General features: G+C 37.2%; 2 protein-coding genes across 3 annotated transcripts; both read right to left on the bottom strand.

Moving 5' to 3' along the window:
• Position 1: 1 nt before the first annotated feature.
• On the bottom strand, positions 2 to 27,731 carry LOC574836 (structural maintenance of chromosomes protein 2). The gene is made up of 24 exons (XM_030996758.1): positions 27,469 to 27,731; positions 26,566 to 26,715; positions 26,042 to 26,164; positions 25,465 to 25,503; positions 24,950 to 25,060; positions 23,983 to 24,198; positions 23,215 to 23,427; positions 22,321 to 22,510; positions 16,191 to 16,366; positions 15,529 to 15,647; positions 14,804 to 14,942; positions 13,945 to 14,091; positions 13,323 to 13,445; positions 12,430 to 12,511; positions 11,537 to 11,672; positions 10,834 to 10,958; positions 10,290 to 10,483; positions 9,314 to 9,457; positions 8,439 to 8,633; positions 7,552 to 7,752; positions 6,737 to 6,862; positions 5,375 to 5,526; positions 4,531 to 4,678; positions 2 to 4,079 (listed from the first exon to the last, which is right to left on the bottom strand). Exons 1-24 carry the CDS (start codon positions 27,634 to 27,636, stop codon positions 3,858 to 3,860), a joined length of 3,639 nt encoding a protein of 1,212 aa, XP_030852618.1. The 5' UTR covers positions 27,637 to 27,731; the 3' UTR covers positions 2 to 3,857.
• LOC105439463 (serine-rich adhesin for platelets-like) lies at positions 17,475 to 22,256 on the bottom strand. 2 transcript variants are annotated; one of them, XM_030996760.1, is made up of 4 exons: positions 21,269 to 22,256; positions 19,556 to 20,487; positions 19,110 to 19,167; positions 17,475 to 18,995 (listed from the first exon to the last, which is right to left on the bottom strand). In XM_030996760.1, the coding sequence occupies exons 1-4, from the start codon at positions 21,496 to 21,498 to the stop codon at positions 17,576 to 17,578; spliced, it is 2,640 nt and encodes an 879-aa protein (XP_030852620.1). In that variant the 5' UTR covers positions 21,499 to 22,256; the 3' UTR covers positions 17,475 to 17,575. The 2 variants fall into 2 exon arrangements, with proteins under 2 accessions (XP_030852620.1, XP_030852619.1); XM_030996759.1 differs by having other exon boundaries at positions 17,475 to 19,167.
• Positions 27,732 to 27,848: the final 117 nt, after the last annotated feature.

The raw sequence follows: 27,848 nt of genomic DNA, 5'->3' as shown, positions 1-27,848 counted from the left end.
ATTTTGTACAAATATACAAAATGTGCTAGACTTTAATAATCTGCATTTTGGTCCACACAGACAAGCATCTACAGTGTACATCTACATGTACATGTATTTCAATCATCAATTTCCATTCCTGCAGGCTAATTTCAGCATCATTCACAAAATACCTTACACCAAATCATGAAATTTGATGGATCCTTCCTTAATTCATCATCTCACGGACTGCTATCCATTCATTATGAAACTCTCCAACTATCGCAAGTCAAATAATGCTTTTTTAAAATTCAATTTACATTTATATCTGTGCATGGCTATAATGGTAATGGTAATAACGAGATTTGAGACACTGTTTTTATGTACATGGCTGAAAACAAAAGAATTAATCTGTATATTATTCATTAGGATGTAGGCCTGTTTGGAGCCAGAAGGGCGTTAATTCTGTAAAATGATACGACTTACTGCTCTTCTAGCTCAAAACAGACAATTTGATCTATACCTGTACATCAGATATTCATCATGCTATTATGTTCTTCTTATTTCATTTCTTCTGTACTCACTTCTTGATTTACTTCTATTTCCATAGCGCTTAGAGACTTAATTTTAATTTGCGCTATATGAAAACTGAGTATTATTATTATTATTATTATTATTATTATTATTATTATTATTATTCATTAATTGCTTCTTCTCTCCTCATCTACATCTTTAAATACTTTTATTACAATTTTTTAAATGAATGGTTAAAGATAGAGATAAAACATAGTTCTGAGAATTTTCCATTAAATGTTTGGATTAAAACATGACTTTATGTACACATTTGAGCCCACTGCATACCATAAATACAACGTACACACCATTCTTTATACATTTATTTACAGAGAAAACATTACACTATAAATCATGAGAATTTGCTTCATCATACTTCTACAAAGATAATCTAAACATCACTGCATAATTTACGACCACAGTTAATACCATACTAGTCTATCTACACAGTCAATAATATGATCTTATGTACAACGAAGAGGGAGTCGGATCAAAGAAGATAATAACGGAAATGGAAGGATTTTCAAGAGGAAGTATCTTCATCTCACCAACACATATCCATGACAGGTTTCTCTGCCTAATGCACATCAGTAAGGTAGGAAATGCGCCATTGTTACCATTTTCCAAGGAAAATGTATTCATACACAGGATGTTGGATGACATGGGTCATAAGGTCATATAAACAACTCCATGGCAACTTGGTTTAAAATGGAGCATGTTTGCATAACTCAATAACCTTTCACCATAAATATTACAAACGCTGATAGGAAAGGAGCATGTACATGTATACAGAATAAGTGTCGGTAAGGTCATAGGCATTTACTAAGGATTCATACTTTCATGTTCATACATCATTCTAAAGTGACCAAAAAAAGAAAAAAAGATATTTCCCACAAATATAAAAACTGGTAATTTTAACTATTATCTCCACACCTATTAGTGGTCAAAAATTTTTGTAGATTATTTTCTTGTCAATGTTTTCTTGCTCAAACATAACTGAATAAATTATTAAGAAATTTGCATTAAGAAATTCATTGCAAAATACTTGATGTGGGATGGATTATATATATATATATAGCAGACATTATTTCCCTGCATGGGCATATATTTCGCAAAGTGGCAAAAGCTGGCAAGCATGTTTACAGATCGGGGTCGATGAAAGATTAATCTCCAAGACACCTGACTGATGCTCTAAAGATAGAACCCATATCTGTTTGTTATGTACCCTACTTATCATCACTGCTTGGGGGTAGTTATTATCAATCCCAGAGTTGACACAAAGGATCATGGAAGACAAACTTGGGAGACTTTGAACTGATAAGATTTGACATGGTTGCAGCTCATTAGGGTAGTTTCTCACCTTTACAACAAAGGAGAGAAAACCACTTCTGCCCTAATTAATAAAGCATATAGACCAATTTTAAGACTATAACAAAAAAGTAATAAGATTGATGGTTCATTGTGCTGATTCAAAAATACATAATCTTGGTGTGGATAAATAGTCTTTTTAAAGATAAAGTTGAGTAATGGTATTGCGATTACACTGAAATTATCAAATATTTTTCATCTATACCAGACCCCAACCTCCTCTTAAATGATCCAGTTTGAACCCATTGGCCCGAATTCACAAAGGAGGTTTGTCGACAAACCGAGGTTTATGTACATCATATGACGCGTTTTGACTCGTTTTTTACAAACCTGGTTTGTGAATAACAAAAGGAGGTTTGTCGAAACAAAAGGAGGTTTTTCGACAAACCTCCTTTGTGAATTTGGGCCATTAACTTCTGCATTCTCATTCATGAGGCTTGGTGTCATGGGAACTACTTGATTCCTCTTATCAATTGTTAAATACAAGTGCTTAAAAATCAACATGCTTATTTCAGATATGCTGTACTTGAATACAATTAATCACAATCATAGAAACGTGATCAATCTTCATTGTGATCAATTGCAATTTTGTGCAGACCTGTCATTAAACATGTGTTATCATAGACTCTACAGATTCTGTGCATGCAAAATCAGTGATTACAGGCTGAAGGTTCTTAAAATTCAGCAAATGCATTATCAGTGATTACAGAAGAAAACCATGGAATGAAGGCTTGAATCAGCAATATTTGCAGCCTTGATTCGGTGGAATCGACTATTTACATTGCCTTGCCAGCTATCGCGTCACTCCCGATATCCTATCATCATGTTTTGACAATAACGGTTACCACTATCTATGAAGGCACACTTATCTGCGTACTCTTATCATGGAGTGTTTGATCCAGACTCCAATTGTCAAATTCTGACAGCGATGAACCTTTCCTGATCTGAAGAAGCCAAAGCCCTAATCTCTGCACGTCTCATCTTGCATTCTTATCTCTGAGTCTCTCGTACATGAAGATAGCATTGATTCAGTCAACTCGTAACCCATGCCTCAGCTAAATACAATCTTTAATAATTGGAAGTGGGCAAAGGTTGGTTGGAATCAATTGCTTTTGGAAGTAGATATGAAAAATATCATGTGCCTCTGAAGAAGTTTGTGAGGGCAATGGCCTTGAAAGATACATAAAAATTCCTTATTTGCAAACCGATAATTTTCGTACCACAAGGAGCTGTGCTTGCAAGTAGACTATGAAAGATAATTATATATTTCCAACTGCTTCCAAGTCTATTCTAGGTATATGTGAAAGGAACATACTTAATAATTAGCTATGACCTCTGAACTTCATCTTTTTTCTTCACATGTATGTATTCCCTATTTTTTTTTTTCTTCAGTTCTTTTCGATGTCACAGATTTTAAAACATTTTTTTACACTGTACAACAAATACATTACAAATCTGAATAATCATAAAAATATCACAGTATACATGACCAGTCACCTATGAATAAAACATTACAATTTTTCTATGATCACAGAAAAATCCCTGTTTTTTTTCTTCCTGATTATCAACTGGGGAAGAATCTAGATTAATAGAACTATTCAGTACATGTCACAAAAATGTGGATGTCACTACAACATACATGTATTTAGATTGGAAGCCTTTGACAGCTGACAACATCATGGAGCTAAATTTCAGATTTTCTAATTTTGAAACAATCTGCCACCTCGATGCAGAGTGAAAACTGATGGTGGTGAAAGTTACCATCTTTTCAGTAATACTTCTCTGACTCTGTTTCACAAAGATCCTTTTTTTCAATGACAAAAATCAGTGACAAATCTGCTGATAACCAATCAGAAGCAAGGATTTCAGTAGCTTATAACATCAACTGTCATTTGTCACTGATGACAAGTTTTGTGAAACACCCCCTGCTGTATCAAGAAGGATACTACAATACAGAATCAGTTTGTCTTCTCTGTCAGGGGCTCTGTCCTCGCTCTCTTTGCCGATGTCTTCTTCGTGGTGGTGGTCTTGCCACGGGCGAAGGATGCAGGAACGGATGGCGGGAGCGACGACTGCTGCTGGGCATAGCGTGTTACCGTGGATACACCGTCAACAAACTTGGTCTTGTAGAGAACGTTGGCATTGTTGAACATTCCATCCTTGAGGGACACCACAATGAACTGCAGAGAGACCATGAAAAACAAAATGGAATTTAATAGATTATTTTGGAATTTGTTTTCAATACTGTCTGTTGTACTTACTGATTTCTAAATATCAGTCCCTGTTGATGATTGCACATAGAAAGACATAAATCTACACAAATTTGTGACTAATTTAACACTTTTTACAGAAAATTGTTACAAAAAGCGCCATACTTAGATTATACAAATATTTCATCTTTATTTTTTTCCCTCCAAACAGTGGGTTATCATGTAAAACAAGAGGCTTAAAAAGCAATTTCATCAAATACATATGAACTTGTATATATACAAATATCTACGAACTACCTGGAACTGAGATAGTCGAGGTGGAAATAGCCCACCCTGCATAATTAAGAATTCAAGAAAAAACCTTGACTGCAGAACCTTTAAAGACAGTTACTGCAGAGATGAATAGTTTGAGACTACTGACCTGTGAGTGTTTGAAGTGAGTCCTGAGCATCTGACCAATGTTCTGTGTGTGAGAGAGATCCAAAGCAGCATCAACCTCATCCAGGATGTACAGAGGAGCGGGCTTGAAGAGCAGTAGTGACAGGATCAGAGACAGGGCTACCAGAGACCTATGGGTTAAAAACAATAATATGTTAATATAAAGGTGAACACTTTGAAAACATACATAGAATCTTATGGTCTAGAAAGACAAGATTCCTAGAATAACAGGTAAAGCTAATGTTCAATGATCCAGGATGTACAGAGGAGCAGGCTTAAAGAGCAGTAGTGACAGGATCAGAGACAGGGCTACCAAAGACCTATGGGTTAAAAACAATAATACAGTAATAAAACATACATAGAATCTTATGGTCTAGAAAGAGCAGATTCCTGGAATTACAGGTTAGAGATAATGTTTCTGTGTGTGAGAGAGATCCAGGATATACAGAGGAGCAGGCTTGAAGAGCAGTAGTGACAGGATCAGAGACAGGGCTACCAAAGACCTATGGGGTGAAAAACAATAATAATATAAAAGTGAACACTTAAAGCCACACTGTACTACTTGTAGCTACTTGCTCCCTCTATATAGAAAACTTCCCCAATCGGTGCCTGTTGGTCCCCCGTGATCCTCTTTTTCTTACGTTAATTGAGAGCTGAGTTAATGAGATAGCCACTTGTCAGTGACCTCTCTGTGTGGTCTAAACCCTTCTGGCTTAACTAGTACAGCCGGCCTATAAAGTGTAAAGAAAACAAAATTGTGAGCATCATTAGATTGCAAACAAGTCACAAAGGAAACATTTTTGTTACATCTTTCTTGTCAAACTGACCTTTGACCTCCGCTGAGCTCCTGCAGACTCTCCTTCCAGACATCCCCAAAGGCCACCTTGACCTCCAGTCCATCCAGGATACCCTTGCCCTCTGGTGGGGTCAGCTTGGCCGATGTACCGGGCAACAGGGTGGAGAAGATGGATCCAAAGTCCTATTGTGGAATAAGAATTAAAGAGAAGGTTGAGTTCTGGGGAGAGGTGAAGATAATTTGTGAGCGTTATCATTGTTTTTATGCAAGTTGAAAGAACATCTGAGAATAAATGTTCCCTGAAAACCATGGCTCTTTAAATGCCTTCATATTGTAAATATGACAAGTAACAGCTTAAACATGAGACCCGATTTAATGCCACATGTTTGTGTAGTCCCATATACATATTTATGTGTACAGTGCTCGTAACTTTACCAAGACTGGGCCAAATTGTTTATAATTTTGATGATTCCAGAACCTTGCAGTACACACCAATACATGTACTTATATGCTAGATGATCAACCTTTTCTGATTGATTCCACAACGTTTCTTTCACAATGCAATGGCATGACTAGAACTGGTCTATACCTTTAAGATGCGACATCACAGGAATTCAAACCTGTATTGCAATTACGGTTAAACAAATGGTTTAATTGCTTTACTGTGTTGAGGGAATAAACAAATTAATAGCATCGATTGGTCAAGGCAAGAACAAGTATCAACAAAAACATGCTCACTTAACCCTGAACTATTGACCAGGGGTGTTTAAAACTCACCACTCAAAGCTGTAAATGGCTAAATGGACTGATGATATCTAAATTGTCCCTTAAATATGTTTGGACAAGTAGAATCACTATGTACATTAATTCTAACCTTAACCATTAGCCTGGATTGACTGTCATAAGTATGTAGCCTCCTGACTCGTGTAAAAGAAGTTAGCAAAAGATTTTTAATTGGAGTTCAAGACCTGATGTGTAACAAAGATTATATCTTTGGGGAGTATAGGCGATCGTGCATTGTGAATCAGTGTCTTTAAAAAATAGTTCTTTGTACATAAATACAATTGCAAGTCTTATAAAGGCCCACTGTACTACTTGTAGCTACTTGCTCCCTCTGTATAGAAAACAATGACTAATCAGTGACCATTGGTCCCCCATGATCCTCTTTTTCTTATGTTACTTGAGAGCTGAGTTGATGAAATAGCCACCTGTCAGTGACCGTCCTGGGTAGTCTAATCCCTCTTGGCCAAACTAGTGCAGATGGACTTTAACACGTTGACTACTGCATTTTTCTTATTCCTATAGACTCTAACACAGGAACCACCTGGTTCCCGCTGGCAATGGGTAAGGGTAAAACAATGTTGCCACCAGGTTGTATTGCGTGACTTGTTACCTTGTTGACTTGTTGCCAGGCTTTCTTGAGAGCTTCATTCTTCTTCTCATCGAGCTCTTTGATGGTATCCATGATCTTCTGTTTGTCATTCTCAACAATTCGCTTCTTCTTCATCAGCTCATTGTACTGGGATGAAGAAAATCAAAGGAGAAGGAGAATAAGAAAAAAAAACATGAAAAAGGCTAAAGAATTAAAATATGCCCACTGCAGCATATGATAGATTGAAAGATATTTTAAAGCATTTTTTAAAAAAACACACCAAGATAACGTTAATGTATACGTTGATGAAAATGTTTACGATGCAGTTAAACATATTGAACAAGAACATTAAACTGATGAGTTCAGAAATACTTATCAATATAATTTGACAATGTCAGGTCTATGGAAAATATGTGTAATATAAAATAAACCACATCAAATCTAAATACAATCAACCAAAGCTAAGTTTCCAATAAGCAAGTTTGTAAATAGCTCCGGAATGCACAACCCCAAAATATCCACAGATCTTTTACACAATGGATACGTCCCACCAGTGCATTTTAGAATAATCACTGCCGAAGTGATGGAGGTGCTTCATGAATACCTTTTGTTTGTCTCTTGAGAAGAACACTCCCCCTGTGTATCAGATAAATGTACTGTCGGTGCATAAATGAATACCGATACTGATAACAAAGCTTTCATGAGCACGATACCAGTATTCGTCTCGATGGGTTTTACAATTTAGGAACAAATGATCTTTATCTGCCCACGCGCAGATAGTATTTACGAACTGGCTTATTGACAGGATCACAGTTCTACCAATGTATTAAACTCACCTTCTCCTCTGCCTTGCTGAGCATGTTCATGGCCCTCATGTTAACACTCTTTCCAAGCTTCTCCTTGGTCTCCTGGAGCTTCTGCAGCCTGCGTCCATTCTCCCTGGGGTCAGAGCTGCTGAAGTCATAGGCCGTGTTGGGCTGTCCGAAGAACTGACGCTCTGAGGCTATCCATTCATATTTGGTCATGAGATTCTCGACCTGATGGAAAGGCAAGTGAAACAAATGTCAGCATTGCTTTAAGCCCCACTGTACTACTTACAGCTACTTGCGCCCTCTATAAAGTAAACAATGCCTAAGCAGTGACCGTTGGTCCACCACGGTCCCCTTTTTGTAATGTTAATTAAGAGCTGATTTGATGAGATAACCATCTGTCAGTGACCATGCAGGGAGGTCTAATCCCTCCCCGCCAAACTAGTGCAGATAGAATTTAAGAGATGTGTTGGCTCCAATGATGTAATGTATAATGCAAGTGGAATGAACAGGTATCTTCAACGTCAGTCCAAGCGACCTACATAACTACCCAATCAACCAAAAATGTGCAATTACATATCAATACAGCAAAGACTTCAACTCAGATTAATTCTGTGTAGTTCTTTGGGTCTTATCCTCCCCAGGAATTGGGCACAAGGAAGCTATTTAACCATCACCCCTGAAACTAAATAGCCAGGATATACACCCTTAATGTCCTTCAAAACAAAGAAGCTATTGCCTATCCTTTGAAGAAAACTTTTGCATTGTTTACCTATAAAAAAAAACAACTAAAAATTGGATTGGTTTGCTCTCAAGACATTGCAAGAAATAATTTTTTATCCCATTTTAACCTCACCCTTGAGACATATATCTATCCCTCCAATGATCCATTCCCCATAACGTATTTAACTTACCCTGTGTACAGCATCCGCACTATCTCTGGTGATCTTATTTGCGACATGCTCCTGTTCTTTGATCTGGAGCTGAGTGTCCTGGTCTTCCTTCTTCAGTGCCTCCCTCTCGCTGATCTTCGCCTGGATGTCTTGGTTCTTCTCTTTCAGCTTTTCCTTCTGTCCATCCAGCTCCTTCTTGGTCTCCTTCACCTTGACCTGTGTAATACATCAGGGAAATGTTCATCACTAAATGCAATAGAATATTCCTTCTCTATATTGTACTTGGTACTGGGTATTTGCTATCATATAAAAGTAGTACCTGAAGATTGATTTTTATGTGGATCAAACCTGGTGAATTTTAATCTTTTTTCTTATCATGATGCACATAACTGCTAACATTTGAAAATAAGAATTAGGGATTTTTAGCACGGTATGCCTGCAAAAATAAGAAATCGCACTTGCAGCGGCATTGTAACTGGCAATACAGGGTAAATATGTACAAAAAGCGAATACAATCATGCAGCCATTCAACGCACACAATACGTGAACTCTCAAATCGCAGCACATGATTAAACAAGCTTAAACAAAAAAATTGAAAAAAATGAATATTCCACATTTTCAGGTCCTAGAAATCCAGAAAAACGGAATATACTGAAACATATATCAAGTATGAAGAAGATCCGGTGAGGGACACAGATACGACTTCAGCTAGTGAGCGAGATGGTTGAAAACTAACATAAAAAACAACAACAACAAATACATTGCATCTAGAACTGTAGTTTTCAATGATCACATTCCATCACCTGTACACCCAGCAACATCAAGAAGATAACAACCCTCTACAAACTCCCCTCCCCCGAAGTTCAAAGGTCACAATGTTCATATAAATCACTGACCTTTGACTCCTTGGCCTGCTGTTCCATCTCTTCTTGCTGGGCCTGGATGGCTTCAATGGCCTGGTCACTGGCGGTCAGCTGGTCATCATACTTGGTCAGTTCTTGCTTCAGGTTATCCACCTCAAACTTGAGACTGTTCATCTCCTGAAGATGAACATTGATGAATTTTCGAATAAAAATAGGACAAATTCAAATCACTCTATTTTCAATCTAGGATCTATTAAATCCAACATCCCCAATCTTAATGTACAAGGATTGAGAAGGCTGGAGGCTTCTTAATTGGTAAACTTAGATGTACGTACACTGTACTTGTTGAAGTGCTTTAATCATTAATCGTTTATTTATTTCATTTTCATAAAATACAATCAAAGCAAATAAACATTCATTCAATGTCATCGGTAATACATTTAACAAAATTCCTTTACAATATATATAAAATGAAAAAGGAGAACTTTTAAAAAGTAATTTCTTGTATCAGATTGCTGTCATCAGTGACAAAATGAAATATAAGGAAACAAATAATGTTCAGTACTTTTTAATCAAAATTTAATTTTAACTTGAAAAAAAAAAGTAGCAATTGGTATTGCCCTCTGCATCAACATCATTAGTGAAAGCGAATAAATCATTTATATCTATGAATTGAACTCGCTGATTAATGTCTCTATTGCTCTCTGGCTCTATATACATGTACATGATCATACGATATAATTTCTTCCCTTTTCCCTACACAGACACATATCTCTTCCTATTTTTAAAATTATTGTCTTGGCAAACACTCTGCATACATTTAAGGTATACTACAAACCTGTCGTTTTTGTTTCATTTGTATATAAGTCTCCTCATCTTTCTCTTGGACTTAGTGACCTCCCTTTCCACTGTTTGGGATCTTTCACCCGCCCATCACACCCCTTCTCTCTCTCTCTCTCCCTCTCTCTCTACTGTGTCTATTTCTACCTCATCAAAATATACTACAAACCTGTTGTTTTTGTTTCATTTGTTTATTGGTCTCCTCTGCCTTCTTCTTGGACTTGGTCACCTCCTGTTCGGCTGTCTTGAGTTCTCTCTCCCTCACGGCCGAAGCATCCTTGATCTTCTCTTCAAGGTTCTTGGTCCTCTCTGTCGTCTCCTTCTGTTTGGTCTTGGCATCACCGATCATCTTATCCTGCTCCTCTGTAATCACACAGATAGAATAACCATTTGCAAATGCTCTAATTACTAATATAAGCTCAGATTAGGTTAAAGTGTATTGGAAAGAAGTAACTGATTATGCATATAAAGAAATAAGACAACATCTTATAATATAATATGATCATTACATCTTATTACGACCAATAAGTATGCAAGACATTAATATGTACATTCTGGAGTATTTGCTAACACCTTAACTTAGAATGTTTAGTTTGTATTTTCTTGTTACAATGAACTGCATGTCAAGTTGAACTTGCAATTACAACATATTGTGAACACCGGCCATACCACAAATAGCAAAGTCTATTATCATAAGTAAACATGCTACTAACCGACTGAGGCTTTGAGAGCATTGATTTCTTCTAGCTTGCTGTGATGTGTTCCTTGCTTCAATCTCTCTTCTAGGAGCTGAGCCTCATGGACCTTCAGATCATATTGATCCTTCAGTGCTCGCATCCTATGGAACAAGAAAAACACGAAACACAGTTTTAAACGATTGATCAGGATACCGTAGTCATCCACCAAGGGACATTTTGTATAAAAATAAAAGCATAAATGATGAGGATCGTTAAATGTGTTGTAGATCATGATAATGATGATTTTGATAGTGATGATTATGATGATGGCAATATCAATGGTGATGATGGTGGTGGTAAAGAAAGCTAGAATGATGGAATTATATCTTCTACTACTACTACTACTAATAGACCATGAATAATTTCTAACACATCAGTGAATGAAAAACAATGTACATAACCATAATACAAAGTATTAGGACCTGTTAATTTACTGACAATACAACATTTTTTACTAGCTAGAGTGACTTCAAATGAGACAACTGTAGAATCACTTCCCCCCCCCCCAAAAAAAGGAGAAAAAACAACCACAAACAAACAAACCATGCCTATTGAAACACATTAGGGGTGCAAACAGTAAGTAATCAGCCAGCTGTAACATTTTAATGACATTGGACATGGTTATAGGTAAAAGGAGAGTTTGTTCATAAGTGAATTGTTAGTATGGAAAAGATCTTACTTGTCTGCGGATCCTCTGATCTTGGCCAATTCTTTCTTGACAGCATTGAGTTTCTCTTGCTCAACAAACAAAGCTTCCTCAGCCTCCTGAAGCTCTGAAAGCTTACGCAACACTGAGGAACTGTTGTTACGAGCACCTGAAAAGGAAATCAAACGTATACTTTATTATTGTGAAGTATTTGGCATAATCTGTGCCTGGCTGGGAGACGAAAAGCAAAATGAATCACGGCAACCCTCTGATCTCCCCTCCTGGTATAATTGATTGGGGTGTACAGGTGGACCACTTTACTCGGTTTTCCACTGCAACATAGCCTGCATCTACAAAACAGGGAGGGGTAATATCAACACCAAAAGCAGACATTAGTTATCCTACTGGGTTGGATTCGAAACCCACAATCTTTGGTTCGACAGGCAGACTTTTTATCGACTGAGACAACTTGCCTACTGTACATGTATCTTAAATCTGCAGTGTAATTGAGCAAACAATCACTTTTTTTACCTACTGCAATTTACCTCTAGAAATCTACAACAACATATATTGAAGGCGATTTCAAAGACTGAGTTTGTGTCAGAGTACAGTAAAGAACCATTCATTTATAGCCTAAACATCTCAGATTAATTTAAATAAAGTACATATAAGTAGTGGTAATTATATTTGAATGCATGTACTCAATAATATTTGATGTATCTTTCCCTCTTGCAAAATTAAATGTGAATTCATCGCAAATGATAGTAAAAAGCATGCGTGTGTCTCAATCTGTTGCATTTATCTTCTCTAGAAATGACCTTATCAATATCTACATATTTAAAGCAAAACAAATTAAGAATATGTCATGATGGTCAAAAACAGAAATTAATTCAAAGGATATTTTTACTGAGCTGCTTTTAACCTACCTCCAGTCAAGGTTCCTGATGGGTCAAAGGTGTCACCAGCAAGGGTCACTGTCCTTGTCCTGACCTTGGGGTCAAAGGTCACCTACAATACAAAGGGGTTACAAAGCTTAGTGCTCTACTCACATCATTCTCATCTGTAACATTGACATGTATCTTCTTTTATTGTTAACAATTTTCTTGACAACTTCTCTGCTCTTTGCTGACTTCAAAATCTATGAATAACGTCAACAAATACACTAAAACATGCTGCAAATCAAACATATGATCTATGAAATACACTAGGGGTTTATTATTTCTGTGATCAGATGACTACTATTTTGCTGGAGAAGACATATGTATGTTTGTGATTTGTGTATTGAATAATGTCTAGTAACAGGTATATTTCATATTTTTATTATAAAAAAAGGGTCAACCTTTATATAAGGATTATGTTTTTCCTTTCAGGTTGCAACCTATTCAGTTTATTTTATGTCCTTGTCAAATATGTTCTTAATGTGTATTTGTTGTTATATGAAATGTTGTCTTTTTAACTGAATGAAATAAAATTGAATTGAATTGAATTGAACACACAAAATTGAATGCAAATATGTATATCCTCATTAAACATATAAGATGGTCACTGAATTGGCACTTTAGAAATTTGAGTAATTACAATTTCTGTCTTGTATACGAAATTTTGTTTCTTTTAACAATGAAAACAAAGTATTTGTATATTGTAAAATGCAGAATTTCCCACCAATGAAGTACTGATACGTTCTGCTCAGTGCTCACAAACTAATCCTGAATTGCTGAAGAAAATTAATACTTCTTTTAAAAAAATTGGTTTAGGGTACAATGTTTACCATACATGTTTAATTATGTAAGAATGTATTCTCCTTCCTTGTTTTCCATACCTTCTTAGCATGTGCGGTGTCATTACAGACGAGACTAGATCCAAAGACAAACTCCATGGCTGACTGAACATCCTTCTCATAACCAACAAGGGTCAGGGCGGTGCGAACATTCTCTTTACCAACCTGGCAACAGAACAAAATCAATCAAAAATATTAAGAATGACCAAATGCAGTAAGATTGACAAACCTGGAAGACTTTATTTCTATAATAACATGAAATCTGTAAAAAAAATTAATGACTTATGCTGTCTACAGACATATGATACAGTAAAGCAGTAACAACAACAAATTAATGGATGTTTAGACATTTCACACCTAGTTTCAAATGATGAAAAAATAATAAAAAACACAAACTTACCACTTTTAAAAAAGGTTAAGATATATAAATTTAAACTATCTTTCTAGTGATTTTGCCATGAATGTGTAATTGCTGTAGATTTTAATAATAACTAGTTTTCATCAAAACTCATGACCTACAATACATTTTTTGATAAGCATGATGGTGTTTTTTTTTTTTCGGTGAATGCTCTTTTCAGCAAGTTCTGATAAAAATAGAGCCATACCCATGTGCACTGTACTCAAATCAAATTAAAAAGAAGGTTTTTGGGGGAGTCTTACTGACCAGGTTTTGTGCTGCTCTGACTGTATCTCCTGAGATGGATCTAGCTGCTATCTTGTTGAGTGGTATGATGGTGAAGCGACGTTTCAGCTCTCCCTTCTGTAGCAGCTTCTTGCCTGTATGTTCCGTATCTACAACCACATTGTAGAGCTAACAGACAGGGGGAGAAATGATTATAAATAAACTTCTTCTTCTTATCGAGTCACTACACGAGTCCCGTCCAGTGCTCCACACATACTCTGGCACGGCAATTCACGGCTTCTGAAAATTTTAAACCAACTACTTTATTTACTTGAGCTCAATAGGCGAGCCCAAGCACGAATCTACAAGCTCTCACTGATTCCACTCTGCCCAAGCAGAAAGAATTTGTTTAAAATTTTAGGTATCAGCTACATTTAAGTAGTAAACAGGGATTCAATAGTGGTTTACTAACATATTTAAATTTTAAGCATACTTTTAAAACACAGGTTTGTCTTGACAACCTAAAAAGCTTGCCCAACATAGCAATAAGTACCTCATGCACACTGGATTCCAAGTATTGTAGTTCATTTATTAATAACATGTAAATGGAATAACTCATCACTAGGTCCCCAGGAACAAAACATCCATTCATTTGAATATGTTAGTAAAGTGGTCTATTGCAACATGCATGGTCGAGAAACATAAAGAGTACTTCTATCAGCATTCTTCAATACCAAGGAACGGATCATGAATTCCCATTTTGTTTTGAGAGTCCTACAGGATTTTTAAAGATTAAAGAGTGTCAATGCCATAGAATGTTTACAACTACTATAAATCTAAAACACTGAAAGAATTTTTGAGAACATCGCAATTCATTAAATATTTTTGTGATCTGACTGACCTTCCGTCCTGCGGTGACCTCTAAGGATGTTGCATACTTGACATCCTTGACCTTCAGTAGTCTAGCCACCAGACCATGCACCTTGGAACGGTCAAAGTTCTTCTCGGGATCCTTGTATTCAAACTGAAGATTAGGGAATCTACAAGAGAAAAATACAGGAGGATTTGGTTCTTTAGAACTTCAGGAATCAGTCATACTACATCAGCAATGTATATAGGAACCATCTCATGCTAAATGCCTTAACGATTTTAGACACAGAGCAATATTCCTGTTGTACAATACATAACACCTTCTTATCTCCGATTTTGACAATTCAACTTGTACACACCAATAATTAGTATTCTTTTCTATGAGGTTTTGCAGCTTAAGTGACAAATCAAGGTTAAAGAGTCACTCATTGGTGTCAATCTGAAACAAAATTGAGTTCCATGTTTCCCGGGAATTGTGTCAGCGCAGTCATAGTTAGTACGCACCACAAGATAAACTACTTAGTTATTTACTATATGCAACCAGCCTTTCAATGAAAAAAAAAATCTACTCATTACCACCTATAAATGAAACAGCTATACAAAATAAAAGAAATGGACTGAAAGCATGTACACTTTCACTATATTTCATGACATTTCACGAGACTTCTGCGTTTGTCTATAGCTTCTAAGCATAATTTCCTTTAACGCTCTGTTCACTTCGGTATGCACGTGATACTGTCATGGGATTGGACATACCTGGATGTGAGTGCGTTGACCTTATCTGAAAGATTATCGACCTTGGCTGAGAGGGTCTTGTGTTGGTTCTCAAGGTCATCTTCCTTGCCGTCTTCAAAGCCAAGCTTCTTCATCTCATCCTGGATGAAAAATGGAAAGTGGGATTGTTAGCCCTCTACATATTATTATCATAGTCCTCCTATCAACATCACTGTTTTGACACCAAAAAAACATCACTGTCCAAACAACATGCACCAACTGCCATTCTCGGTATGATCATAACCTCCATTCTCATCAATAAATTTCCTATTACAATCTTCTTTGTTGACTCTAGCTTGGCCTTGATCTCTAGTACTGCATCATTTTTTATCTTAAATTTATATTAGTCATCTTCTACAACTCGATCATATTAGCATCAGATCACCATAACCCATCATCATTACACTAGTAATTACTGTAATTAAACACATCTGCCTAATTCGGCATATAAATATTTGTTATGTCATTTTGGCATGTTCTGACCTACTTCTGTTCCTGTATTTATAATGCCAATGCTTTTAAGTGATCTCTATTTTGGTGTTGTTTCACAAGTGCACCGTAAGCATTTGATTTCAAGTGGGTTTGATGCCTTGTAAATCTCACATTATTATTACCATTATCATTAACCCCTTCCCTAAATTTACCTCAAGTTTTGTCTTGCTCTTGAGCACTGTCTCCATGTTTGCCTTGTCTTTCTCGTACTCCTTGGCTGTCTTCTTGAGTTCTGCCTCTTTCTTCTTGAGCTCGGCCTGGTCGCTCTTCAGTGTGCTCTGAGCCTGCTTCAGGTTCGTCTCAGCAGCCTTCATCTCCGCCTTGCAAGCTGAAACACAAATAATTTTTTTGATTTGTTTTATTGTCCACATAATTGGAAATTCTTTTTTCCACATGGTTACACAAAAATACAAGGTATATACATACAGCCTAAGTCAATTGAACAAACTCCAAATTACACATTACTCATTAATCACTAAGTAAGTCATATCTATATTGTAAACTTAATCTTTATAGAATCAACACTAAATTTGAAAAATAGTTGATTATGATACTTTACAATCCTCCACATTCTCTCCCGACTACATTTCATTTAAATATTTCATGTACTTGTTCTTCCTTCCATATCTCTTTCTATCTGTCTCTCCTTACTCTCAGTCAGGTGACACTTCGTTACTCTGGGTTTAGTTTTTGTTTTTGTGCGTGGTCTTTTTTCAGTTGCCTAATATTTCTATTACCACTGCTGATTTTCAGATCACTTGTTTTTTATAAAGAAACAAATGTAAATGAAAAAGTTTTATAGCCAGAAGATCAAACTAAAAAATGAAACAAAATATTACAAAGCATTCACAATTCACTGTGAATTTTATAGCCCAGAGACATTGCAACATTGTTTCATCTAAAAAATGGAAGCTAATCAAAATTTTCTACCAATAGCATTGTTTGGCTCCAGCGGACAAAATTAAATCAGGGCAGCCTGGAAATCTTGGCTATATTAACATGAAATGTAACATATTTTGCTATATCACGTCATTTCCTTGCATTAAAAGAAGTTTAAAACAGAATCAATTTGTTTCGAATGACACAGGTGAAGGAATGTTGAAGGCCCACTGCACTACTTTTAGCTACTTGCGCCCTCTATATAATAAACAATGCATAATTGGTGACCATTGGTCCCCCACAATCCTCTTTTCCTTATGTTAATTGAGAGCTGAATTGATGAGATAACCACCTGTCCAGCAGAGCTGCCAACATTTGATTTGGGTAATCAGGGAGATTTCTGAGAGAGCAGCATCGAACGACTTCATTGTTGGCGGGAACCAAGAATGGCCTTTTAGTGCCCCTGGTGGGGGGGGGGGGGGGGCAGGGGGCAGGCCCCCAAAAGCTCTTGGTTTTAAGCCTCTTTGAAACCCTTTTAGAACACATTTTTTCAATGATTTCTCAAAATGGAAGGCTTTGATATGGCACATTTTATTTGCATACAATTGATAACATATGAACTTCACATCATATTTCAGACTATGAACTCCTGTTACCTCTATTGTGAAATGGGGGATGTACTTGTGGAAGGCAAGGACTGGGGTGTGCTTGAGGGTTTTCCTTGAAGTGACTGGTAGGTTGCTTGCTTGAGTTTGCTAAGGAGGTCCTTGCTATACTCCCTTTGGTAGCATGGGACATCTGTGTTGGCAATTTTCTCTGTTAGGAGTGCTTGAAGTGTTTTCAAATTCATTGATCCCCTGAAATCAGTTTTGTTCTTCCTAACAATGCTAAAAACTCTTTCACATGAAGCATTGGAATGTGGTATCACAAGCAAAGATTTCATCACTTTGCTCAGAAGTGTGTATTTCTTTGAGCCATTGCCATCCTCCATCTTTGAAATTGCAGACCATTTCTTGTCTATTCTCAAGTTTTTGTTCAGGATCTCTGGTTCCCCTGAAAAGTCTTCAACCTGGTATTGTGCAAATTCCAGCTCAAGCTTGTCCAGGTCTCCATTCTCTGATTGTCTGTTCAAAATGCAAGGGTACTTTTCAACAAAGTATTGCACAGATGAAAATGACACATCTCTTCTGGAACTGACATCAATCACTTCAGCCTCCTTAAGGAACTTAACATCTAGTGGCCAGGTTTTCAAGGCATAGTCACATGCTGATTCATAATACTTCCTCACCGACAAGTAGAAGTATGTCAAATCAGCATCTGTAAGACGAAGGGGAGAATCATCTTCTGGGCTTGTTGTACTCTCCAGGTATTCCTTGGCATCTTTTCCAATCATTAGATCTTTATCTGACTTCTGGCAATCTCTCTTACCATACTGCACTTTCTTGACATCAGAACATTCAACAATCACTGTTGGCTGCACGAATCTAACAAGCATATCTTGGAAGGTTTTATTAAGCTGCTTATTAAGAATGTGAATGCAGGGTTCTTCTCTCTGTAGGAGTAGGTTGATGTCATCAAAGATCTTGTTACTGTATTTGAGGAAGTAACAATACAGTTTGGTTTGGGGTGATATCAGCAAACGATGGACTCTGACCAGACGTGATTCCTGAAGAATTGGTGCAGTCAAGGTTCCAGCTTTCAGAACAGGTCGCTTGGCAGGTAATGCACCCTGAGGCCCGCTTGATTTCCTTTTCAAAGTCCTTGAAACCGATGAGTATTGCTTTGATGTAGCTGTCAACGAGCTGGTTGATGTAATGGATGTCTTGGCAGTCTTCTCAGCAGATGGTCCTTTCTTTGGTGCAGACATCGAAGTGCTTGTTGTGCTAGATGACTTGGAAGTCTTCTCAGCAGATCCTTTCTTTGGTGCAGACATCGAAGTGTTTGGTGTGCTAGATGACTTGGAAGTCTTCTCAGCAGATGGTCCTTTCTTTGGTGCAGACATCGAAGTGCTTGGTGTGCTAGATGACTTGGCAGTCTTCTCAGCAGATGGTCCTTTCTTTGGTGCAGACATCGAAGTGCTTGTTGTGCTAGATGACTTGGAAGTCTTCTCAGCAGATCCTTTCTTTGGTGCAGACATCGAAGTGTTTGGTGTGCTAGATGACTTGGAAGTCTTCTCAGCAGATGGTCCTTTCTTTGGTGTGCTAGATGACTTGGAAGTCTTCTCAGCAGATGGTCCTTTCTTTGGTGCAGCTATTAAAAAAATAAAGATGGGGTCTTTGTAAGGAGATTAGATCTAGAAAGAAACTGTCTGAAAGCAATAGTGACTGTATATTATAAAAGCAATAAAATTTGTAAGATGTAAGTGTTCGGGATAACCAAAATATGCTAGATGTTTAAAAAATACATTTATGTGCCCAGTCCTGCTGAGAATCATGTGCATTAACTGCACACAGAAATGTGTAAATTGGACTATACACAGACATGATGCAACGTTAAAGGCATTTGTTATGATATAAAGTGAAGCTACATGTATTTTAAGCTCAATCAGTTTTCTGGGGACATGTCTACTATGATTTTCCAAACTACATGTTTGAGAAGAGTACAGAATGAGAAGAAGCCCTCACAAATTAGTTTTTACCTGGCCCAGAACTGATGCTCCCCCTTAACAGGTTGGTTGATGTGCTAGATGCCTTGGCAGTCTTCTCAGCTAATGGTCCTGTCTTTGTTGAAACTGGTCTTCTGGTCATTGTGCTACCCTTCATCTCTTCTTTAAAAAAGAGTTGCAGTGGTTGCCACTGTGACAAAAGTCTGTCAATACATAGCCCGAGAGAAAGCCATCGAGTTGCTCCATGCTTCAAAATCTTCCGAACACCAGTATCACACAAAATCTGTAGAGATTTTAAAGCTTTCTGGCGCTTACTACTCTTATCCAGATAGTAGTAAATGTCAATGAGTAGTTCATCAATGGCTATTGGAAGCGCTTTAGAGGCTTTCTCAGCTGTATTGTGCGCCATGTGGCATGGGCATCCTACGACATAACATTCAGAATGTTCCTTCTGTATAAAGGCCGCTACACCCTTGTGTCTACCTAGCATTACGGATGCATTGTCTGCAACAAAGGATATGCAGTTGCTCCATGGAATCTTTTCCTTTGACAGTTCTCTATTGAGAAGCTGGAATATGTTTTCCCCTGTTGAAGCACCATCTGTAAGTGCAGGCAAGCTTAACAATGCCTGAACAACTTTTTCTTTTGTTTCATCAAAATAGTTAAGTAGCACGGGATATAGCTGTTCAGAGCCGCCGTCATTTGACCCATCAGTCGCCAAGCTGAAAACCGAATTCCGAGCCTCTTCAGCAATCAAGGCAGATGTATTCTTGCTCATCGCATGGATCATTGACGAAGTTTTGGTTCTTGCAGAACCGTACTTGGTAGCAATGTTCGAGTCGGGAAACATTTTCTTGAAAATGGGGCCAGCGTGATCTGAAGCAGCAACTGGTAAATTGTGCTCTACCAGAAAGCCTGTAAACAGAGCTTCGGCCTTGGTTGCACTGTCATCACCAGCTGCTGACCTGAAGAAAAAAAACGATATAAAATTAAATTTAAGAAAAACTTTGAAAGGAAAAAAAAAATCAGATTGCAGTTTACATATTCTCTTTAAAAGTTTAAAGGTTAACTACAGTTTTGGTAAAAGCGAATATTTTTATCCCCGAAATTTGTCTTAAAATCTGAATAAAATGAAAAATAGTATCAAGCATATGTTGCACAAAATATTGTGAGAAAAATAAATGAGTATTAGTAAAGCTATTACCTAAAATGTGCTCAAAATATTCATTATCGTTATCCCCGATAATTAAGCAAAATCTTCTTCCTTGATAAAGAACACCTTCCCATGCACAGAATTGGATGAAAATTTCAGAATTTATTCTTTTTTATCATTCTGTGGTCAAATCTTTTAAATAACCTTGCATATGCCAGATAATTAACAAAACATCATTGTTACCGAGAGAGGGCGCTAAATACGATTTAACGGTCAAATTCGAATTTTCAAAACTAAGGATCGAAGCAATTCATAAAAATGATGCTATTGTCTTGCAATGTGTGTAACCTAACAAACTATTAAAGTTCATGATACTGGCATAAAACAGTCAACGTGCAGATTAGTATTTCAAATAAAAACATAAAATCGTGAGAAAATCCACCCTTCAAGTCCCGCACACGTGTTTATGAGTAAGTCTAAGTTTTAGGGAGATTAATGAGGTCCCCAACTACTGACGAAATGAACTCAGGTCTATGGTATAGAGGGGTAGACTATTTCTCGATTTTACAAATCTAAGAACTGTTCATACTAACCTGAAAAAGCTCTGTATTCCTTTTGTATTGCCCCTTGCTTTCGCGGTTTGCTTGTGTTTGTCAGATGTGATGTGGCGAAATACATCATTTCTTCCCCCACTCTTGATGGAGATATCTGCGCCGCAAACTGTACAAAATGCGTAGTATTCGCCTTTCGTAGATTTCCCAACACAAGGCCATTCCAAGTGGTAGTCATCTTTATATTTCTGATAATATTTCGACTTCGACATTGTCCTGGATGATATTTTAATACTCAAACAGAGAGCAAAATACAGCCTTGTTTTGGACAAAGTTGACTTACGCCTTCGGAAGATGTAAGTTATATCGATGCGTTCCCAACGGCAAAGGAGATCAGAAAAAAAAGTCGGCTTCAAAATCCACTCTGCAGTAACACTGCCATGTTGGTATCAAATGATAATCCACTTAAAAATCACATCGCAAAAGTCCCCAAATCAATCCAAAAACTGATGTTGAAATGTGCAGTTTTTTGGGCCGATCGCAGCAGACAAAGTCTGCTTGTTGTATCAGTGCAACTTCTGGCTGCTCTGACGCGACCGATCGGAAACCGGCACCAACGTACCGGGACGCTACGGGGGCCGGCGAGGAAGCCGCCCGGCAGAGCAAGCAGGCGAATTGCTATCACACAAACACCACTCACATTATCACATGTTCCCAATGGTTTGTTAGATTAGCCCGCCAGTCGTTCGGCGTAACTCTCATTTATTACGCTGTTAAATAAAGTACGATATCACGGTAAATTTATATTCGACGACTGGATAACAGGAAAATTCATATTACAGAATTGCCGTGTGTTTGTATACGTACGTACGAACTCAACATGCTAGTCTTGTGAAACAGTCGTTTATGAAAATAATACAACTTAAAATCTGGAAATCCGGGAGATTTTTGCATGGGGTCGGGAAAACGGGATATTGGGTCAAAATCCGGGAGTCTCCCGCAGGATCCGGGAGACTTGGCAGCTCTGTGTCCAGTGACCTTGCAGGGTTGTTTAATCCCTCCTGTACACTTGTACAGATGCGCTTTAAACTTACTCATAAGCTGGTCAGCAAGGGTCTTATCCTCCCCATCTTCGTTGCTAGAGAGCCCAGCAGACACGGCCTGGAGGTGCTTCTGTGCTTGAGCCACACCCTCCTGATTCTCCTTGCATTTCTCTTCTAGCTTGGTGAAACTTCCAGTGAGCTTCTCGATCTCCTTCTCCTTGGCTTTCAACGTAGCTTGATCCTGGGGAAGAGAGAGAGAGAGAGAGAGAGAGAGAGGGTTAGAGGGAGAGAATTTGGTTATTAATCAGTTATAAACAGTACTTCACTAGATTTCTTCAAAAAACAAATGAAAACATACCTGTACAACTCCTCTTAAATTGTTGATAGTCTACAAGACAGCGCCTTGTATCCTTTGGAAAAGGTGCCATATAAATCCAATTATTATTATTATTATTATTATTACAGTTAAAAAATGGCTTAATTTATAGAATAAGCAGCCATTATTGAAAGACTTTTAGATTTTCATGTTTGAGATTTTCATGTTTGAGATGGAAAAAATTACACAGATTAGCATGCAGAAATATTTTATATGTATAGGCATAAGAGGAAAAAATTGTTTAAAGAGAAAGAGCTTTGGCAGAAATTAAATTGAAACACATGAAAACAAGTGTGTAATATATCTTAACATGTCGAAATCTTCTTGTTTAGCATTATTATTTCAGTCTATGTCTGCATTTTCTTTCCCTTGTAATGGATATCCTTTTCTTTTAACAAAAGAGGGAAATACAAAGATACAGAAATTCCTTCTCATCTTTCTTCAAGTAAAAAGTCTGAAAGCATTGCTCTTCCTAAATACCAAGCTTTCATTACACTACATTGAATTCATTTGCTCATGATGACACACAACAGTTATCTGTGAGTTAATTACAGCATTTCATCCTTTACCTCTGTGTAGCTCTTTTCAACGGCTTTCTTGTTCTTCTTCTCGTTGGTGACGGCCTCTTTCTTGTGTTGCAGTGAGCTCTGTATCTTGGTGTCACTGTTCTGTGCCTCCACGAGACGCTTCTCTATCTCCTTCAGGACCCCTCCTGCCTCTTCATCCCTCTCCTTCTCTAACGCCTGGATTGTATTTGTCAGCTCCAAAAGTTTGTCATCAATCTTGAGAAGAAAAAAATTATTATATTGACAGAATAAATTCCAAAAGTGCAATCTTGATGAATGGTGACTTGCAGAGCAAACTCTGTTTTCCCATCCATACTTTTAACACATTAGTAGTACAGTCAAACCTGCTTTAACTTGAAAATGGTTTCTCATTGAAACATGTACTAAAGGAACCTGTACATAAAGACCACTTTTCTTGTCTCCCTTGGCTGGTCTATACAGACAGCTTCCTATTATTTGAAAAAGTAATCATTTTCCCAAAAATGTATTTTGATGACTTTTCCAGGTCGATTATATGGCCCTGGAATAGTCATCTGTATGACAAAAAGAACTAGAGCAAAAACTCAAGGAAATCTCAAAGAAAGAGGAAGATAGTTTCAAAATGTGAAATACCAAAATACTAAACTGTGTAGCTTAGGTTGCATTAGTCAGCTCTAATAAGAAAACTACAAAAATGTATCTGTAACTAGGTCCTTCATACATGCAAACATTACAATACACATGCATGATATTGGTATCATTAATGAACCCAAATCTGCATCATGCACTCACCTCTTTCATCCTCTGTCTCATGGCGGTGGTTGCCTCTGCGATCTTGCCCAGCTCCTGCTCAGACTCCTTGGAGAGCTTCTCAGCGGAGACAAACTGGTATGCCACATGGAGCTTGGTCAAATGATCCAGCTCCCTCAGGACCTTCTGATACTCCAGGTAGGAGGAGCGCTCCTCGTTGAGACGGGTCAGCGTGGGAGTGATCTCTTCGTTCAACACCTAGCAGAAGAGAGGGGTGAACAATAGGGTTAGGCCTAAGAAAAAAAGATGTTGTATTGCCCTTTGCGACTGACCCAAAATCTTGAAATCTATGGTCGGCTTTTCAAAAAAGTGTTGTGTTTTTTACCATTTTTCAGGGAAAAAAATGTTAATGAATAAAAAAATATGTATTAAAGCATTCAAAACTGAAAAATATCAGTCCAAAGAGAAAAGACAGAAAAAAAAGTTTAAAAAATATTTCCGACCGACCAACCCATGTATTGGCACCTAAAGAGCAATACAACACCTTTTTTTTTAGACCTTAAAGATGGCCATCTACTATATGTAGGGACTTAATTTGACAGTCCACAAAGGGGGGGGGGGGGGGGGAGAACCAATTTTTTGTGTGGGGGAAAGAATGGATTACACTAGTCCGTATTATAGACAGTGGCAAAGTTGTCCATGATTTGTTTTAAAGTGCTTTATGATATAAGATGACCACTTGATCTATGGAGAGGTGAGAAATCTTATGAAAGCTCAAGTAACATTTGGCGGTATGGGCATACAAAATAACATCGTTTTGCAAGACATTACTAGGACTAGTCACTATCAAATATACATATATACATTTCTTTTCTCTTTGATATTTTCAAACTCAAACAAATACTACCTTTCAAATCATCACAAACATTGTTATTTAACAAAGATCTGGGTAAAAGAAACAAGACTGAAAACGAGTTAAAATGATGAGAAAGTGTACTAATTGACTTACAGATTCAATCTCTTTGAGCTTAGCATCTTTCTTCTCGATGGTCTTCTGAGCAGAAGCCTTCTTGTTCTCATACATGCGTGTCCCAGCAGCTTCCTCAATCATGGACAGGATCTTGGGAGAAACGGAATGAAAAAGGATGTAAACATGTATGAATTGGAAATACCAAGTTGACTGGATGTGTATTGTTCCCCATTGGCTTTTCTAACAAGGGTATATTCAATCATTTCCTTGTTACATCAGAATTATTAAAAAATTAATCAACCAGAAAAAATTACTTTGGGGCAATATGAACAAAAATCTAAATGGTACATGTACAATATTCCAACTTGCTTTAAAGTATGTATCAGTATATGATATTATACACAGTATCTACAACATTGTGTGTACCAGTACTTAAATTAATATTAAAATAAATGTACTGTATCAATAGTCAATAATGCATGACTGTAAATTTATTTGTACAATATTATGATGAATGCCACAAGGAAGGGACTTTATGCACAAGAAGAACTCACCTCTGGAGGTTTCATGTTTAGTACTTTGGTAATCCTCCCCTGAAAGAAAAGAAAACAATAACAAAAATGCAACTGTTTATATATATAAAACACAATAAGGAGACTGAAGATTATAAAGGTTTATAAATTTGTTCTGAGCAGGAAGAATTTCTCAAGCGCTTTAATTACATCTAAGTTGCAGCATTGCTGAAATAAGGTTACGGTAATATTAGAAAGGCAGTGCCAGTCTGAAGATGGTATCAATCAAATCTTCACAAGACTTTATCAGTGGAGGTGTAGTGGTATAGTGGTTTATTCACTTGACTTGAGTTCAAATCCCAGTCAGACATTCACATGTTTTGGAAAGACATTAATCCACATTTGCCACTCTCCACCCGGGTGTCAAATGGATAAATGGGTATTTGGCAGAATTTATTCCTTGAAATGCACCGTTTGTTTGTTGAAAATGGCCTCCAGAGCTAAAGTTAGAGTAACAGTATTTAGAATCTTTGGAAGTACATGTACAAAGGGACATTACATCATACTGTGATATGCACTAAACAGTAAACAAAAACTTTTTTTTTAAATAATTGTTTACCTGCATGATGAGAAAGTGTGGATTGTTGACATTGAGTTGAACACTGCAGAAGAGATCCTGTACTCTGCTGTTGTTTGCATTGCTGCCATTGATCAGGTACTTGTTCCTGCCACCAATTACAACCTGTCAATGAGAAACAGAAGAAAACACTAAATCTCTAGCACGTAGTAGTAGTAGTAGTAGTAGTTGTAGTGAAGCGACAATGTACGCCTTCACTTTCAAATAACATAATCATGCAGGTTGCTTGCAAAGGTGGTTAAGTGCCGGTAGCTCTTGGAAGTTACTAACAGCACTCTCTTGGGGAAATGGTTGCAGTTTCACACTGGCGAGGACAAGCCAGTATGGGTGTGAACTACTAGATCCTGCCGTGACTGGTTGCAGGATGTCGGGAGTTCCGTATCACATGGAAGGTGATTCTGAGAAGATCTGGACCTAGTTTTAGTTTTAGTTTTTATTTAACAACACCATCTTTATTCCCCTCAGAATAGTAGAACATTCTATCACATGAAATAAACAAACTGTACCTGTCTTGAGACTGTGAATTCATCAAAGCTGTCATATCCCACTGGACTCTGCTTCTTGTCTTTGTTGTCAAAGACGATTGTGACAGTTGCTTTTGTGACACCAGCTTGACCTCCCTTGTATACCAGTTCTTGTAGGCTGCCAGCTCGAACCTGGTTTAATAAAAGAAAAGAAATGAAAAACAACATGCTCAAGTATCATTCACTTCTAATCAATATTGTCTGCCTATTCTCTATTTACTCAATGTGCGAAGGATACAACTCCGCAGTTTTTTAAACCTGGAGGAAATCAAGAAGAAGAAGAAGAAGAAGAAGAAGAAGAAGAAGAAGAAGAAGAAGAAGTAACAAATCTTCCTGGATCCATATTTCTTTGACCCCTCCCCCCCCAAAAAAAAAAACCCACACAAAACAACAAAACAAAACAAAACAAAGTTGAATTAAAATTAAAGGTCTCTCAGTCTCACTCTCTCATAATTTCTCTTTCAGGATTTTTACATGAATAATAGATTTTTACATGAATAATAGACAAATCAAAAGAGAATAATTTTCAATTCATTGAACAGTTCAAACTTCAAGTTCATCAAATCAAATGATCAATCAGTCATCACATTTGAAATTGAATTTGAAATTTGAATTTGAAAATTGAATTTAGACCTAGATCTAGATCTAGATCTAGATCTAGACTAGATCTAAATGAATTCAAATTGCTCATCGAAACAGTGATAAAACAAGAAGAAAAAGACAGTTCGCTATCTATATATAGATCTAATACAGAAAGAAATTTATTTCATTTTACATGAATAGGGTCAATATTCAAATGTAACATCGACGAACAGGTCAATCACTACACTGATCAGTCGCAGTCATTCAAGATTCATAAACAAAAACATTGATCCTTAGTCCCACCTGTGATAAATTTGAGATGCCCAGCAGAAAACAGATCGAATCGAGGATGTTTGATTTTCCAGAGCCGTTCAATCCAGTAATTGCGTTGAAAAGGGGGTCAAATCCCTTAATTTCAGTCCTCTGGGCATACGACTTAAAGCCATCGACGATTATTTCCTTGATATACATTTTGTATATCTGAAATTTAGTCCCAAAATAATGATAAAATAGTTACATTGGCACTGTGTTCAAAGCGCCCGGCTATTTGGCGGTTGATGTCTGCGCATGCGCGAACGTGCAGCTGGCTTTTACTATACTGTTGTTGATGTTGTTGTTATCATTTTCTAGACGCATTCGACGATATAAAAGCATTTACGCCATCTATGTGCGAATTTTAAAAG

The sequence above is a fragment of the Strongylocentrotus purpuratus genome, unplaced genomic scaffold (assembly GCF_000002235.5).
Source record: "Strongylocentrotus purpuratus isolate Spur 01 unplaced genomic scaffold, Spur_5.0 spur5_scaffold_3, whole genome shotgun sequence".
Taxonomy (NCBI): domain Eukaryota; kingdom Metazoa; phylum Echinodermata; class Echinoidea; order Camarodonta; family Strongylocentrotidae; genus Strongylocentrotus; species Strongylocentrotus purpuratus.
Note: the sequence above shows the minus strand (reverse complement) of the source record. Positions and strands in the feature narration are given on the sequence as shown.